The sequence below is a fragment of the Ursus maritimus genome, unplaced genomic scaffold (assembly GCF_017311325.1).
Source record: "Ursus maritimus isolate PB19 unplaced genomic scaffold, ASM1731132v1 scaffold_1, whole genome shotgun sequence".
Taxonomy (NCBI): domain Eukaryota; kingdom Metazoa; phylum Chordata; class Mammalia; order Carnivora; family Ursidae; genus Ursus; species Ursus maritimus.
Genome location: NW_024423343.1, coordinates 32,365,741 through 32,381,115, shown reverse-complemented (window position 1 = coordinate 32,381,115; position 15,375 = coordinate 32,365,741). Strand labels below are relative to the sequence as shown.

The 15,375-nt window shown below is 34.8% G+C and overlaps 1 protein-coding gene across 1 annotated transcript in view; it reads left to right on the top strand.

Annotated features, from left to right (window-relative positions):
* Window positions 1–15,375, top strand: part of BMPR2 (bone morphogenetic protein receptor type 2) — a 185,608-nt gene that overhangs the window by 81,030 nt on the left and 89,203 nt on the right. The window contains exon 2 of the mRNA XM_008687374.2: window positions 14,878–15,048. Coding sequence (XP_008685596.1) covers window positions 14,878–15,048 — 171 coding nt within the window. The remainder of the gene's footprint in view (window positions 1–14,877; window positions 15,049–15,375) is intronic.

Genomic DNA, 15,375 nt, shown 5'->3' with positions numbered 1-15,375 from the left:
CTCATATATATATATATACACACATTATATATATATATACACACACACATTTTATATATATATATATATATATATATATATATATATATATATGTAGTAAAAATATAAAACAATAGTTGTAAAGGTTAAACACGAATTTCAGGAGTGTGGTTACTTTTCAGGAAACAGGATCAGGAAGGGTCTAGATAAATTTCCAGGTGTGAATGTAACATTTAGAATATATTCAAAGCTGTTTAAACCCAAAGTATTATTCGTTACATCTGGATTTGTTACATCGTGGGTACTATGGTTAATGTCATACTTTTCTGTGGTTTGGAAATTTTTGTATTAAAAGAGAAAAAAATCAATAGGAAAAATAATATTAGTATTAAAGAAAGTAAAGAAACAGACAAGGTGCATACTACAGAACTGAGTAAGAGTCCTGGAAGAACAACCTCTATAGCTGTCATGGAAGCAGAGGAAAATACAAAAACAATGAAATAGAATATACTGATTTTGGAGACTATGGATTCATAATATTATTGTCATTTCTGAAACAGGTAAGACAATGGAATGAAAACAGTTATCAAAGCATAAATCAGTATTGTTTTCCTATTCTGGAAGAAGACCAAACTCTTTACATTGAAAGGATTCCCTGAGTATTAATAAATAAAAATAAAAATAAAAAGACAGTAGTACTTAGACGGAAAGAAGACCAAACTCTTTTTATTGAATGGATTCAATGAGTATCAAATAAAATAAAAAGAGCACAGTACTTAGATACATGCTAATAAATTGATTGGATTAAAAAGAAAAAAAGAAAAAAAATCTATAAGCGTTTGTAATTAGTCCACCATTCGCAGGTTGGTGAAAAGAACTAAAATCAAGCTTCGCTTCTGGAAATCGGATGCTCATTAGGAGCTATGCTAACAGTTTTGACACAAAAATGATGATTCCAGGATAAAGGGGAAGCAAGAAATAAGATTTAAACTAGAAGCAACAGTTCATTTGACAGAATAAGAATTGACTTGATTCAACTGACTACCAAATGGTAAAGAAAATTAAAAATCACATGTTTTTTACATTATCTTAGTTATTTGACAAACATATTCACACAATTTGAATTAATTATGTATACTACTTTTTTCCTATCTCCTTAAGGGTCAGGAATCGTTTAATAAATTTCCCCAGTACCTCCCTACTGTGGGGGTGAGGTAGCATTTGGAGAGGATGGTTCTTTTACCAGGAAAGCTATTTTGCATATTGCAGAATATTTAGTACTGCTGGCCATTGGACTTAAAGCATAATGAAGACCCCTCAGTCATTGTGACAACTAAACCAAAACAAACAAACAAAATACAGTCTTACATTGGAAATATTGTGAGTGGATTCCAGACCACTGCAATAAAGTGAACATCACAATAGTGAGTCAAATGAATTTCTTGATTTCCCAGTACATATGAAAGTTATATTTATGCTATATTGTAGTCTATTAAGTGTGCAATAGCATTACATCTAAAAAATAATGTTCATACCATAATTTAAATATATTTTATGGCTAAAATATACTGATCTTCCTCTGAGCTTTCAGTGAGTCATCATCTTTTTGCTGATGGGAGGGTCTTGCCTTGGTATTGATGGCTGCTGACTGATCAGGGTGGTGGTTGCTGAAGATTGGATGGCTGCGGCAATATCTTAAAATAGGACAACATTGAAATTTGCCTCATCAGTTGACTTCCTTTCAAGGACAATTTCTCTGTAGCACATGATACTGTTTATAGCATTTTAATCCACAGTAGAACTCTTTCAAAAATGGAATCAATCCTCTCAAACCCTGCCACTCCTTTATCAGCTAAGTTTATAAAATGTTCTTCATCTTTTGTTGTCATTTCAGTAATCTTCACAGTGTCTTCATCAGGAGCAGATCTATCTTAACAAACCACTTTCTTTGTTCATCTATAAAAAGCAAGTCCTCATCTGTGCAAGTTTTATCATGTGATTATAGCAATTTCATCACATCTTCAGACTCTACTTCTAATTCTAGTTCTCTTGAATTTTTCACCACATTTGCAGTTACTTCTTCCATGGAGGTCTTGAACTATTCAAAGTTGTCCATGAGAGTTGGACTCAACATCTTCCAAACTCTTGTTCATTTCGATATTTTTAATTTTTTGTTTATTTTTTTTTGAGATTTATTTATTTATTTATTTTCATTTCAATATTTAGACCTCTTCCGATGAATCACAAATGTTCTTAATGGCATCTCGAATGGTGAATCCTTTCCAGAAGATTTTCAATTTACTTTGCCCAGATCCGTCAGAGGAATCACTGTTTATGGCAGCTACAGCCATATAAAATGTATTTCTTAAATAATAAGACTTGAAAGTCAGAATGACTTCTGAATTCATGGGCTACAGTATGGATTATGTGTTAGCAGGCATGAAAGCAACATTAATCTCCTTGTTCATCTCCATCAGAAGTCTTGGGTGACCACGTGTATTGTCAATGAGCAGTAATATTTAGGATGGAATTTTTTTTCTGAGCATCAGCTCTCAACAGTGGGCTTAAAATACTCAGTAAACCATATTGTAAACAGATGTGCTGTCATCCAGATTTGTTCCTTTTATAGAGTACAAGCAGCGTAGATTTAGCATAATTCTTAGGGGCTGTAGCATTTTTGGATTGGTCAATGAGCATTGGCTTCACCTTGGTTACCAGTTGCAATAATTCCTAACAAGAGAGTCAGCCTGTGCTTTGAAGCTTTGAAGCTAGGCATTGACTTCTCTCTAGCTATGGAAGTCCCAGAGGGCATCTTTTTCCTATGTAAGACTCTGTTGTCTACATTGAAAATCTGTTGTGTAGTATAACCACTTACATTAATTATTTTGGCTGGATCTTCTGGATAACTTGATGCAGCTTCTACATCAGTACTTGCTGCTTCATTTTGGACTTTTATGTTACAGAGATGGCTTCTTTCCTTAAACCTCATGAACCAGCCTCTGCTAGTTGCCAGCTTTTCTTCTGTAGTGTCCTCACCTCTTTCAGCCTTCATTGAATTGAAGAGAGTTAGGTCCTTGCTCTACATTAGGTTTTGGCTTAAGGGAATGTTGTGACTGGTTTGATCTTCTGTCCATACAGCTAAAACTTTCTCTGTGTCAGCATAAGGATGTTTGGTTTTCTTATCATTTATGTGTTCACTAGAGTAGCACTTTTAATTTCCTTCAAGAACTTTTCCTTTGCATTCACAACTTGGCTAACTGGCATAAGTGGCATAGCTTTTAGCCTATCTAGGCTCTGGGCACACCTTCCTCACTAAGCTTAAACATTTCTAACTTTTGATTGAAAGTGAGAGATGTGTAACTGTTCTTGTCACTTGATCACATAGAGGCCATTGTAGGGTTATTAATTGGCCTAATTGGAGTATTGTTGTGTCACAGAGAATACGGAGGCCCAAGGAGAGGGAGAGAGATGGGGAACTGCTGGTCAGTGAACACACACATTTGTCAATTAAGTTCTCTGTCTTATATGGTTGTAGTTTGTGGCAATCCAAAGCAATTATGATAGTAAAAGCAAAGATGACTATTCAAAGTTCACTGTAATGACCATGATAATAATAAAAAAGTTTGAAATATTGCAAGAATTATCAAAGTGTGATACACAGACATAAAGTGAACAAATGCTGTTGGAAAAATGGTGTTGATAAACTTGTTTGATGCAGGGTTGCCACAAACCTTCAATTTGTCAAAACTCAGTATCTGGGAAGTTCAATGAAACGAAATATGTCTGTATCACTTCCACACATTCTCAGTTGACCCTTCTGGACAAGTGGTCCTGTCTAAATTAGGACTGCTTTTTATCTACTGATTTGTATTCCGGGTGTCAACTGACATGAACCAATCAAAATACAAAGGATAGCTGTCTAAATCTTTTTAATAATGTAAATTATTCCAGTAATTCCCATCTTTTTTTTTTTTTTTTTTTTTGAGATTTTATTTATTTACTTGACAGAGAGAGAGAGCACAAGCAGGGGGAGCGGCAGGCAGAGGGAGAAGGATAAGCAGGCTCCCTGCTAAGCTGAGGATGTTTCCCTCTATTCCTAGTTTGCTGAGAGTTTTCATCATGAATGGGTATTGGATTTTTTCAAGTGCTTTTTCTGCATTGATTGATTTGATCATGTGATTTTTCTTTTTAGCCTGTTGATGTGTGATAGATTACATTAATTGATTTTCAGATATCAAACCAGCTTTGCTCACCTGGAATACATAGCCCTATATATTTTTTCCCCAAATGCTCAACTGTACATAGGACTTGTGATTTTTTAGTCTTAGCAATTCTATGTTCAAACCTCCTTGATAGGATTCTGTTTTTATGCATTGGTGTGTGTGTGTGTTTTAAGATTTATTTATTTATTTATCTATTTGAGAAAGAAAGAGAGCATGAGTGAGCACAAACAGAGGGAGGGGAAGAGGGAGAAGCAGACTCCTGCTGAGCAGGGAGCCTGACGCAGGGCTGGATCCCAGGATCCCGGGGTCATGCATGACCTGAGCAGAATGCAGATGCTTAACTGTCTGAGCCACCCACCCCTATGTATTCTTTTAACTTTAATTTTTCATATATAAAATGAAGAGATTGAACTATTAAAACTAAAATTCTGCTTAGTGCTCTATTTCTATGATTCATGTCTGGAATATTTAGGCTGTTATTGCCAAAAAGCCCAGCATTTTAAAATTTTTATTGTAAAATATTTCAAACACACACTCAGACAGATATTGAAGACCAAGATTTAGCAAGGAGTACATTTTGTCATATTTGCACTTGATTTACTTAAAAAATGTTTGTGTGCTTATATTAGGTTGGTTAAAACTCCACTCTGTAATTATAGTATCTTTCCTCCTTACCAAAACTGATCACTCTCCTGAAATTAGTATGAATCCTTTTTTAAAAAAATTATACCTAAAGTTTTAGTACATAATATATGCATCCATAAACAACCTACATTATTATTTTGGGTTATTTTATTTTATATAAATGGTACCATACTGCATAATGTTTTCAAAAACCATTTTTAAAGAAGTTACATGAAGGTGGGGTGCCTGGGTAGCTCAGTTGGTTGAGCGTCCAACTCTTGGTTTTGGCTCAGATCATGATCTCAAGGTCCTGGGATTAAGCCCGGTGGCTGTGCTCTCTCTGTACCCCTCTCCCCGCTCATACTCGCTGTCTCTCTCTCTCTGTAAAATAAATAAATAAATCTTTAAAAAATTACATGGAGAGTAAGAGTATTAGTTATTTCCATATTTTGCATTAATTGAATTACACAAATATCCTCCCACCATTGAATTAGGATATTAAAATTTGGGGGGGGGGCTACAAATTAAGAAACCAAAGCAAGTAGGGAAATTGGGATTTGAATTCTGGTTCACCCAACTCCCAAGCCCGTGTCTTATCATATACCAGGCTGTTTACATTCCATTCTTTGATGATGCCAGGATTGAATGACTACTGCAACTTCTCATTTAGGTATTTGCCTTAATTTGGGGCATTGTTCAAAGCAGTAAAGAATAGTGGTCTCCTTTTTAACATCAGAAAATTTTGTAACATCCGCTTTTCAGAATCTGTTGATTTAGAAAATATGTAATGATAAAGAAACTTTGGAAGGGTGCCTAATTAACTTAGTTAAGAATAGTAGTTTCCTGAGGTGGAGGAAAGTAACAGTAGAATAAGCAAATGGGAACAAAGTTATGAGCGAAACTTTTCACTACATATCTTTATATTTCTGTATTTTAAACCATATAAAGCATTGCCTGCTCAAAAAAAGGCTTTAGAGAGGAAAAAGAAATATGTAATTGTGGAATTTACCCATACTTTAAGATGGTACTTATTACTCATAATGACATCTAGCTAATTTGCAAATCCGTAATGCCTGTATCTGTGGACAACATACTCATTCAGTTTACAGATGGTGTTTGATAAACAGGTGCACCTGCTGCAGACCCAGTGGAACAATTCTGGAGTACCTACATGGTTGAAATCTAGCAGGTTGATAACTGTGGTTCTAGGCCCATCTAGGGTCAAACTTACTTAATGATTCTTATCATTTACTAAATTTGACCTTACATGATATGATGAAAAGCAGTTTATTGAGAAATGAATTGTTTGTGACCATAATTTTATCAAAATAACAAAATAATTGAAGGGTAATTTTTCCTGTTACTATTTTATGGTGCAACAGCAAGGCTGTTTTGCAAACATGTGTTTCTTTGGGCATTTTACCTTTTTCTTAAATACTTTGCTAGGTATGTAAATTGATACTTGTAGCCATCAAAACATTACTCTATGTAGACTGTGATCATTGAAATTTAAGAAGAAAAAGAGCCCTTTTAAAATTTTAGATCCTTTTAATTTTTTTGATGAATTGTTTTTAAAATTCATTACAGAAATAATGCATGGTCTTCATTATAGAAGATTTCAAAAGGGCGGAGAAATAAAAAAAAGAACATTCAGTTCTCTCCATCCAGAAATGATGACTGCTTATACCTTAAGTTTTTGCTATTGTAAACAGTTTAAAATATAACAAGTTGAATGAAAATAATTATAAATTAAAAAAAAATTAACTTAAAAATCTACATTTCACCTGAAACTAATATTACACTGTATGTTAACTAATTGGAATATTTTAAATAAAAACTTGAAACTACTAAGAAATAAAAAATAAATACAATTATGAAACAATGAATTTTTCTGATAAGTTAGCATAATATTTATTTGGCAGACATTCTGGAATCAGACAAACATGGGTTTGAATCTTTACCCTGATACTTAACAGCTGGGTGATTTGGGTTAACTTACTTATCCCTCTGTGTGTCTTAGTATCCTTCTTTGTAAAATTGAAATGATAATGCCCATCTAATAGGATTATTGGGAGGATCACCAAGATTCCAACTGTAATTTCCATTTAACAGTTAAATGTATGTTTTTATTTCTCAAGATAACAGATGTTTGTTATAATTTAAGGAGATTAGTTTGTTTTTTAGAAGGATGAAATTTTTGGTCAAAGGTACAGGAAGATTTCTACTTAGCCGATTTTATATTTTGAAATGCAATTACTATCAAGTTAGAATTGATTTGGACATTCTAGGATTATCATTGGCTGGATTTTTTTTTTTTTAACCTTGCCTTGCCAGTCTTTAGGCAGTAATTGATTGAAAGTGGTAGAGAAGGGCGCCTGGGTGGCTCATTCAGTTAAGCATCTGCCTTTGGCTCAGGTCATGATCCCAAGGTCCTAGGATTGAACTCCACCTAGGGCTCCTTGCTCAGCAGGGAGTCTGCTTCCCCTCTCCCTCTGCCTATCGCTCCCTCTGCTTGCACTCTCTGTCTCAAATAAATCAGTAAAATCTTAAAAAAAAAAAAAGAAAGTGGTAGACAAATCTTCATTGTTTCATTATAACTGTTCCTTTTGATCCTGGCTATAGAGGCAGATGAGGAAAAATGGCAGTTCTTCTTCCATTGGAAATAAAGCAATTGTACATTTTAATGGCTGATGAGGGCAGAGTTGGTTGAATATAAGCTAGAGACTGGCATTCATGGTGGTATTCTTCTCGACTTCTGGTATAGCCATAGAAGTTTTTAAGCTTGGGATAAATGCTTCATGACATCGACTTCCTTTATAGCCACTGTCTTAGAAATATACTATCACTATCATGGAAGTACTGAATATGAGCCAGCTAATTTTCAGAACTAAATTTCATTTGAGTTGAAGGGAACACACAAAAATCCTCTTTAATCTGACATAAATAAATGAATAGATGTAAACACAATGCAGAGTCAGGTGTTGTAGACATTAGATTTATTTTGTAGACATGACTTTGAAGAATGAGCCTGCCTTATGTTAAGAAGAATGTTTTATAGGAGATTTTTCTATATGTGCTCCAGGTTTTACTTTTGTGATTCTCAGAGCTTATATAATGGAATTAAATATTTGTATGATTGTATCTTTCTGAGGAAATTGGCATGCTGAATATTTGTGGTTATAAGAAAAAGATTGATGTGAGGAAGAGATAAAAGAGATAAATGGCATGTGAGAAGGATAACGTATATGGTTTGATGTTTTGGTCTGTTACCTATCACTGAACATTGCAAAATTAAAGATGTTTTAAAAATGCATGTAATTTTGCAGTGAGTGAATGGAAAGAGAAGTTAGTATTGATTACATTTGTTTTTTTCTCCCATAAATTATGGTAAGCTAATAAAAATTATCCTAAGTATAAAATCCGAATTTTCCTCATATGAACTATTGATAGTTAATTCTTTCATGTGCTATAAATTAACAAATATTCTACCATCAATAGGTTAGATCGTTCGGTCACCTTTTGGATATGATTTGAGATTTGTGGCCACAAGAACTGTCACCATCCTCTCACATCCTCGTGTGGCTGGTCACAAGAATCCTAACCCACCTCTCACATCCTTGAAAATCATCCATACCAAGTTACTTCGTTCCTGAATTTTCTTCATCAGAAATTTCTTTTTGAGATAAAGCATTGCATTTCTCAAAAGTCCCCCTTTAAAAAAATTAATAAACTTTATTTTTGAGAGCAGTCTTAGGTACACAGGAAAATGAAGTAGAAAGTACAGAGAGTTCCCATATATCCCCATCCCTACACAGGTGGAGCTGCCCCACTATTGATATCCTGCATCTCTGTGATACATTTGTTAGAACTGACAAACCTGCAAATACCCATCATCATCACTTGGAGTCCACAGTTTACCCTTAGGTTCATTCTTGGTATCATACATTCTATGGACAAATATATAATGACAATATCCACCATTATAGTATCATACAGAAGAGTTGCACTGCCCTAAAAATCCTCTGCTCTGCGCATTCATCCCTCCCTTCTCCCAGCTCCTGGCAGCCACTGATTTTTTTACTGTCTCCATAGTTTTGCCTTTTCCAGAATGTCATATATTTGGAATCACACAGTATATAGCTTTTTCAGATTGTCTTCTTTCACTTCCAGTTTCCTCCATTCTTTGTTTATCCATTCTTCAGTTGAGGGACATTGGGGTTATAAATAGTTTTGGGTAACTACAAATAAAGTCACTCTAAGCATTTAGATAAAAGTTTTTGTGTTAACATAGTTTTTATACATTTAGGTTAATACCTAGGAGCAGTTTTACTGAGTTAAATGTTAAATTAAACAAACTTAGAAGAAACTAGCAAACCGTTTTCCACAGAGGCTGTACCATTTGCATTTTCATCAGAATTGTTTTCCCACCTGTGTCAGTATCCTTGACAATACTTGGTATTGTCAAGGGTTTATTGTTTTGCTTTATTTTTAACTTTTAGTCATTCTAATAGATGTGTAGTACTATTTTATTATAGTTTTAATTTGCATATTTTAATGTGAAATTCACATTTTTCATGTGAAAACCTATTTGTTAAATGCCTTTTTATTTTTATGTGGGGGAAGGGAAATAGAGATAAAGATTAGTGGATCAATCTTGTCCTTGGCATGCTTCTAGGAAAAGCTGGCCTGCAGAAGTTTCCACATTAAAGGGCTCTGGGTGTCCAGGGAAAGAGGGCATACTTTGCCTGTTTGACCTTATTACAAAGGACTAGTCTTTGTTTATTAAACAACAACAAAAACACCCCATAACTGGAGTCTCTCATTTCAGATATTTAATGCCATAATTAGCTGGTATTTATTTTGCCACACTTTACTTCGTTTATATGTAAGGAATACTGCTTGAATGATTTTTTTTTAAAAGATTTTATTTATTTATTCGACAGAGATAGAGACAGCCAGCGAGAGAGGGAACACAAGCAGGGGGAGTGGGAGAGGAAGAAGCAGGCTCATAGCGGAGGAGCCTGACGTGGGGCTCGATCCCAGAATGCTGGGATCACGCCTTGAGCCGAAGGCAGATGCTTAACCGCTGTGCCACCCAGGCGCCCCAGCTTGAATGATTCTTTAAACCAAGATTTTGTAGTACAAGCCAGTTTCTCCCAGTACTAGAAGTACTTGGTCAGAGGAAGTTAGGGAATTTGAATGGTTTGTAAGATTTTCATGGACAGATGTATATGATGGGGCATAATGTATTCTCTTGGTGGAGCACATGGTCCTAAGGTCAAGTTCCTTTTCATAGATGCCATACTTTATCTTTCTAGAATATTATTCTTGTTTTACTTTAAATAAACAAGATTCCTTTTAAAATTGAACATGTACACAAATGTTCATAGCAGTTTTATTTCTGATAGCTGAAAACTGGCAACTACCCAGATGACCTTTTTAAAGGGTGAAAAGTTAGACAGATTGTGGTACATCTATACTATGGAATACTCTATAAAAAGTAACAAATTATTGATACATGCAACAACTGGGATGAACCTCAAGGAAAATTTGCTTAGTGAAAAAAGCCAATCTCAAAAGGGTATGTGTTGCATGATTCTATTTATATAACAGTTGAGAAATAGCATAATTATCAAACTGGAGAACAGATCAGTGGTTACTATATTTTAGGAATAGAGACAGACAGATGGCGATTATAAATGGTTAACATGAGGGAGTACAGTTGAGTATTTTTATTTTTGTTTATTTTATTATTATTATTTTTAAGATTTTATTTATTCATTTGTCAGAGAGAGAGCACAAGAAGGGGGAGTGACAGGTAGAGGGAGAAGCAGGCTCCCCGGCTGAGTGAGGAGCCCAATGTGGGACTTGATCCCAGGACCCTGGGATCATGACCTGAGTCAAAGACAGATGCTTAACCAATGGAGCCATCCAGGTGTCCCTTGATTTTTTTTTTTAATTTAAAGGTTTTATTTATTTATTTGACGGAGAGTGCAAGCAGGGGGAACGGCACGCAGAGGGAGAGGGAGAAGTAGATTCTCCGCTGAGCAAGGAGCCCAATGTGGAGCTCAATCCCAGGACCCTGAGACCATGACCTGAGCTGAAGGCAGACGCCTAACTGACTGAGCCACCCAGGCACCCCAAGTATTTTGATTTTGAGATAATGTAACAATTGCATAGATTTGCAGTCACATACACAGATTATTACATGTATAACTGGTGAAATCTGAATAAGCTATGTGAATTGTCCTAATGTCAATTTCCTGACTTTGGTATTGTGTAGTGATTGTGTGGAATGTTTGCACTGAGGAGAGAGGCATTAGACTTCACTCGGCATTTCTTTCCAACTACCTATGAGTCTATAATTATTTCAAAATAAAAATTTTTCAGTCTAAAAATAATTGATTCAAATACAAATACTCTTGTTTTTGAAATGTGTACTACATGGATATATTTTCATGAAAATTTAAGTAATGTAAGAGTATTTGGTAAAAAGGGAAAAGGGCAAATAGTTAATATTTTCAGAGAAGTTGCCTTTTTTCTCCTTTCTTTCTTCCCTTCGTAAAAATAAAGAAGTATAATGATGTTGCTGATTTATATCTGTAATGAGAGTTAACTGATGCAGACATGATAAAATTATGCCATACCTTTACATCCTGCTTTTTTGGTAGTGTTGTATCATGGAGTGGGAAATTCAAGAGAGCTTAGTATTCCAGATATACTGTACCTGTTCCTGGAAATTAAATGCTGCATAGAATTAGCAAATATTGATCCAGGAAGCATATGTAAACAAAAAATGGTGACTTTATTCTCAGTAATTTGGATGTATATGTGGGGGGAAATAATACAATATTGCTTTTTCACTCATACTATTTTTATAGCTTCATTTATTGTAGAGTGGTAGAACAGCTAGATTATTGCCTAGATTTTGTAACCTTTGAATGGGAATATGATATTGAGTATAATACATGTAGATGTGAAAACTGTCTGTCCTTAATAGTATTGGGGATTTGTGCCGTACAAAATGAGTTAAATAAACCTGATCTTGCTCTGGGAATAAATGAATTTCGCCTCCAGCTTGGTGTGGGAGATATGCATGTAAACAGATAAATAAAATCCTAAAGTAGTTAAGAGTAAAGAGCTTTGGGAGTAAAGTCTGCAGACTTCACTGAAGAGCAAGAAAAAATGACATTCTGGATATTGGGAACATACGTGTAAAGGACAGGAAAGGTCTTCCCATGTCAGTGGGATCAGTGGCAAGAGGTAGATTGGGTCCCAGGGCTGACTTACTCATGAGGCACAGGAGGCATAGGGCAGGACATAAGGAGGCATACGGCAGGCCCACACTATTTCTGGAGGCTTTTGATAATTTCTTTTAAAATCAGAAGGAAAAAATAAACTTTTAGATTGAAGAAAATGTTTTAATGTTTAATATTAATATATTTTCTTTGTACCAATGCAGTTATAAAATATAATTTTAAATATTATTATTTTTAAAAGATTTTCTTTATTTATTTGAGAGAGAGACAGAGGTAAAGCACAAGCAGGGAAGGGAGGGAGAAGCAGGCTCCCTGTTGAGCAGGGAGCCCGATGTGGGGCTCCATCCCAGGACCCGGGAATCGTGACCTGAGATGAAGGCAAACGCTTAACCGACTGAGCCACTCAGGCACCCCTTAAATGTTTTTTTATAGAGGAAGGGGCCCATGAAAAAAATAGTTCCTAGTGCCCACAGAAGTGATCATGCAGCTTTGTTGGTTCTTTTTTTTTTTTTTTTTTTAAGATTTTATTTATTTATTTGACAGAGAGAGACAGCCAGCGAGAGAGGGAACACAAGCAGGGGGAGTCGGAGAGGGAGAGGAAGAAGCAGGCTTCCAGCGGAGGAGCCTGATGTGGGGCTCGATCCCAGAACGCTGAGATCATGCCCTGAGCCGAAGGCAGACGCTTAACCGCTGTGCCACCCAGGCGCCTCCAGCTTTGTTGGTTCTTGATAATGAAGATCTTACATACTAACTGAAGAGTTTGGATTTATTTCTAGAACATTAGGGACCTAACAGATTTTAAGCATAATCAGTCTGTCTTTTATGAAGATACCTCTGTCAGCAGTTTGGATGAGACTATTTCTAGTTTAATGTAGTTACATTAAATCAGAATTGTTTTAGTGCTTATTACAACCAAATATCACCTGTTTAAAATGAGAAGAACAATTTAAAAAATATTTTATTTATTTATTTGAGAGAGAGAGAATGATTTTTTTTTTAAAGATTTTATTTATTTATTTGACACAGAGAGAGGGAACACAAGCAGGGGGAATGGGAGAGGGAGAAGCAGGCTTCCTGCTGAGCAGGGAGCTCAATGCGGGGCTCAGTCCCAGAACACTGGGATTATGACCTGAGCCGAAGGCAGACGCTTAACGACTGTGCCACCCAGGCGCCCCAGAGAATGATTTTAATCTTTATAATCACTTGGTGAAGTTTGCACATTAGGATAATCTAAGGAAATACTGGTATTAAATGTGTAAAATAATCTAGTAAATATAATTCAACTTGTCATTAAATCAATTTGAATATGTGGCTACATGTTGCAGAAATATGGTTTGATCTAAATTAGGCTGATGTCCTAGAATTAGTTTTTATTATTTAGCTCATGTTGGTAGTATCTTATACAAAACTGCCTGAAATGGTTTTAAATTTGGAATTCAAGTTACATTTATTTTTTAGTAATTACTCTGAGTACTGAATTCAGTAATTACTGTCTGTCTCTTAACAGCCCACGTAAGATCCTTGAAGGGTAGTACTCGGTATTACCCTGTTTGCCTAGCCCAATACTTTGAAGGTGCTTTCTCTTGTAATAAATACGGCAGGTCTGTGTGTCTAAATGGACTTGGGCATATAGTTGGCTCTTTTCATTTCTTCCCCAGAGTTTGGTCCTTAGTTCCATAGGTTCAGAAACATTATTTTCATAGGTCATCTCCACTGCTAAGGTGCTAGTGAATTAAGCCATAATAGATGGGATACACACCCAAAATGAAGAAATAAATCAGAAACTCAAGAGGAATAAGTATATTGGCCATATATAAATACATATATAAATGTATTAGACTGTTATTCTGGCTAGTCAAACCTTAGGAAAGTCAACTTAGGAAACCAAAGATCAGTTATTGCTTTTGATAACCTTTTACTTCTTTGATATTCTCAGCATTGTTGATAAATATTTGTTAAGTGATAAATTATGTGTTAAATATTCTATTGAAATTAGCTAAATCAGATTATGTATATGGAAAAAGATTAACTAGAATTGAAAGTACATTGGGGTTGTCCTTTCAGCATAAAGTGTGATTGAGCATTTCTGTTTCTGGCTTTTATATTGATATTTTTAATAACGAAAAGTCATTTTCTTTTTGCCCACTAATATTCTTAGTTTTTAAAACAAATTTACTAAGGTATACTTTATATACTATGAAATTCACTCATTTTTAGTGACCGATTATTTTTTTTATAAATTTACAGAGCTGTGCACATTACCACAGTCTAATTTTAGAACATTTCTATCTGCCCAAAAAGAAACCATGTACCCACTGGTAGTCCTTCTCCTCGTCCTTTGTTTACCATGCCCAATGATGTATGTTTAGCTTTCTACAACTGACTATAAAATATGATAAAAGTGAATACTGCAGAATTTCCCAAAATTATTCAACCTTCTAGGTTTGTTAATTTGTTTTAAAGTTTGACAATTTAAAGCATGGACTTTTGAAATTATGTTTCTTTATTTAGATACCTAAATTATTTAATAGGAGAGTGGTGAGAATAATTTGTGTAAGAAGGGATTGCTTTTGGGAAATCAGTTTTCACGTTTGCTTCTTGTTTGGAGGTGACAAATTAATTAGTGAACAGAAAGAAATTATTGAATAAATATGAACTACAAATGTTCAAGTCTTGTTAGGGGATTTAGTAGGAAAATTTACAGTGCCTTTCAAAAAGACTAAAATTTTATATAATAATGTTTTGCCAAGATTTTCATAAAATTAAATTTGTCATTCTTTTATTTGTTTTAGCTTCTCAGAACCAAGAACGTCTATGTGCATTTAAAGATCCATATCAACAAGACCTTGGGATAGGCGAGAGTCGAATCTCTCATGAGAATGGAACAATATTATGCTCAAAAGGTAGCACTTGCTATGGCCTTTGGGAGAAATCAAAAGGGGACATAAATCTCGTAAAACAAGGCAAGTAACACTTTCCTTACCTGAAATAACTTTGTGTTTCATATAATTGAAGTTTCTCTAAAAGGACCTGAAGGTAGATTAAAATCTTCTCCAGGAAAACAGTAAGTTTTGAAATATATATCCATGTATATATTCACCCATAAGCCCCAAATTTGTAAAGGGTAATAGGTATTTAGCTCATTTTAATAACATTTTTCTTATTACAGTGCTAATAATATATCCTCATTTTAGAGGATAGAGTTTAGAAATATATAGAGAACTTTAGAAAATATAGAGAACTATGAGAAAAACAAATGTCTACAATTGCATACTCTTACCAACTCTTGT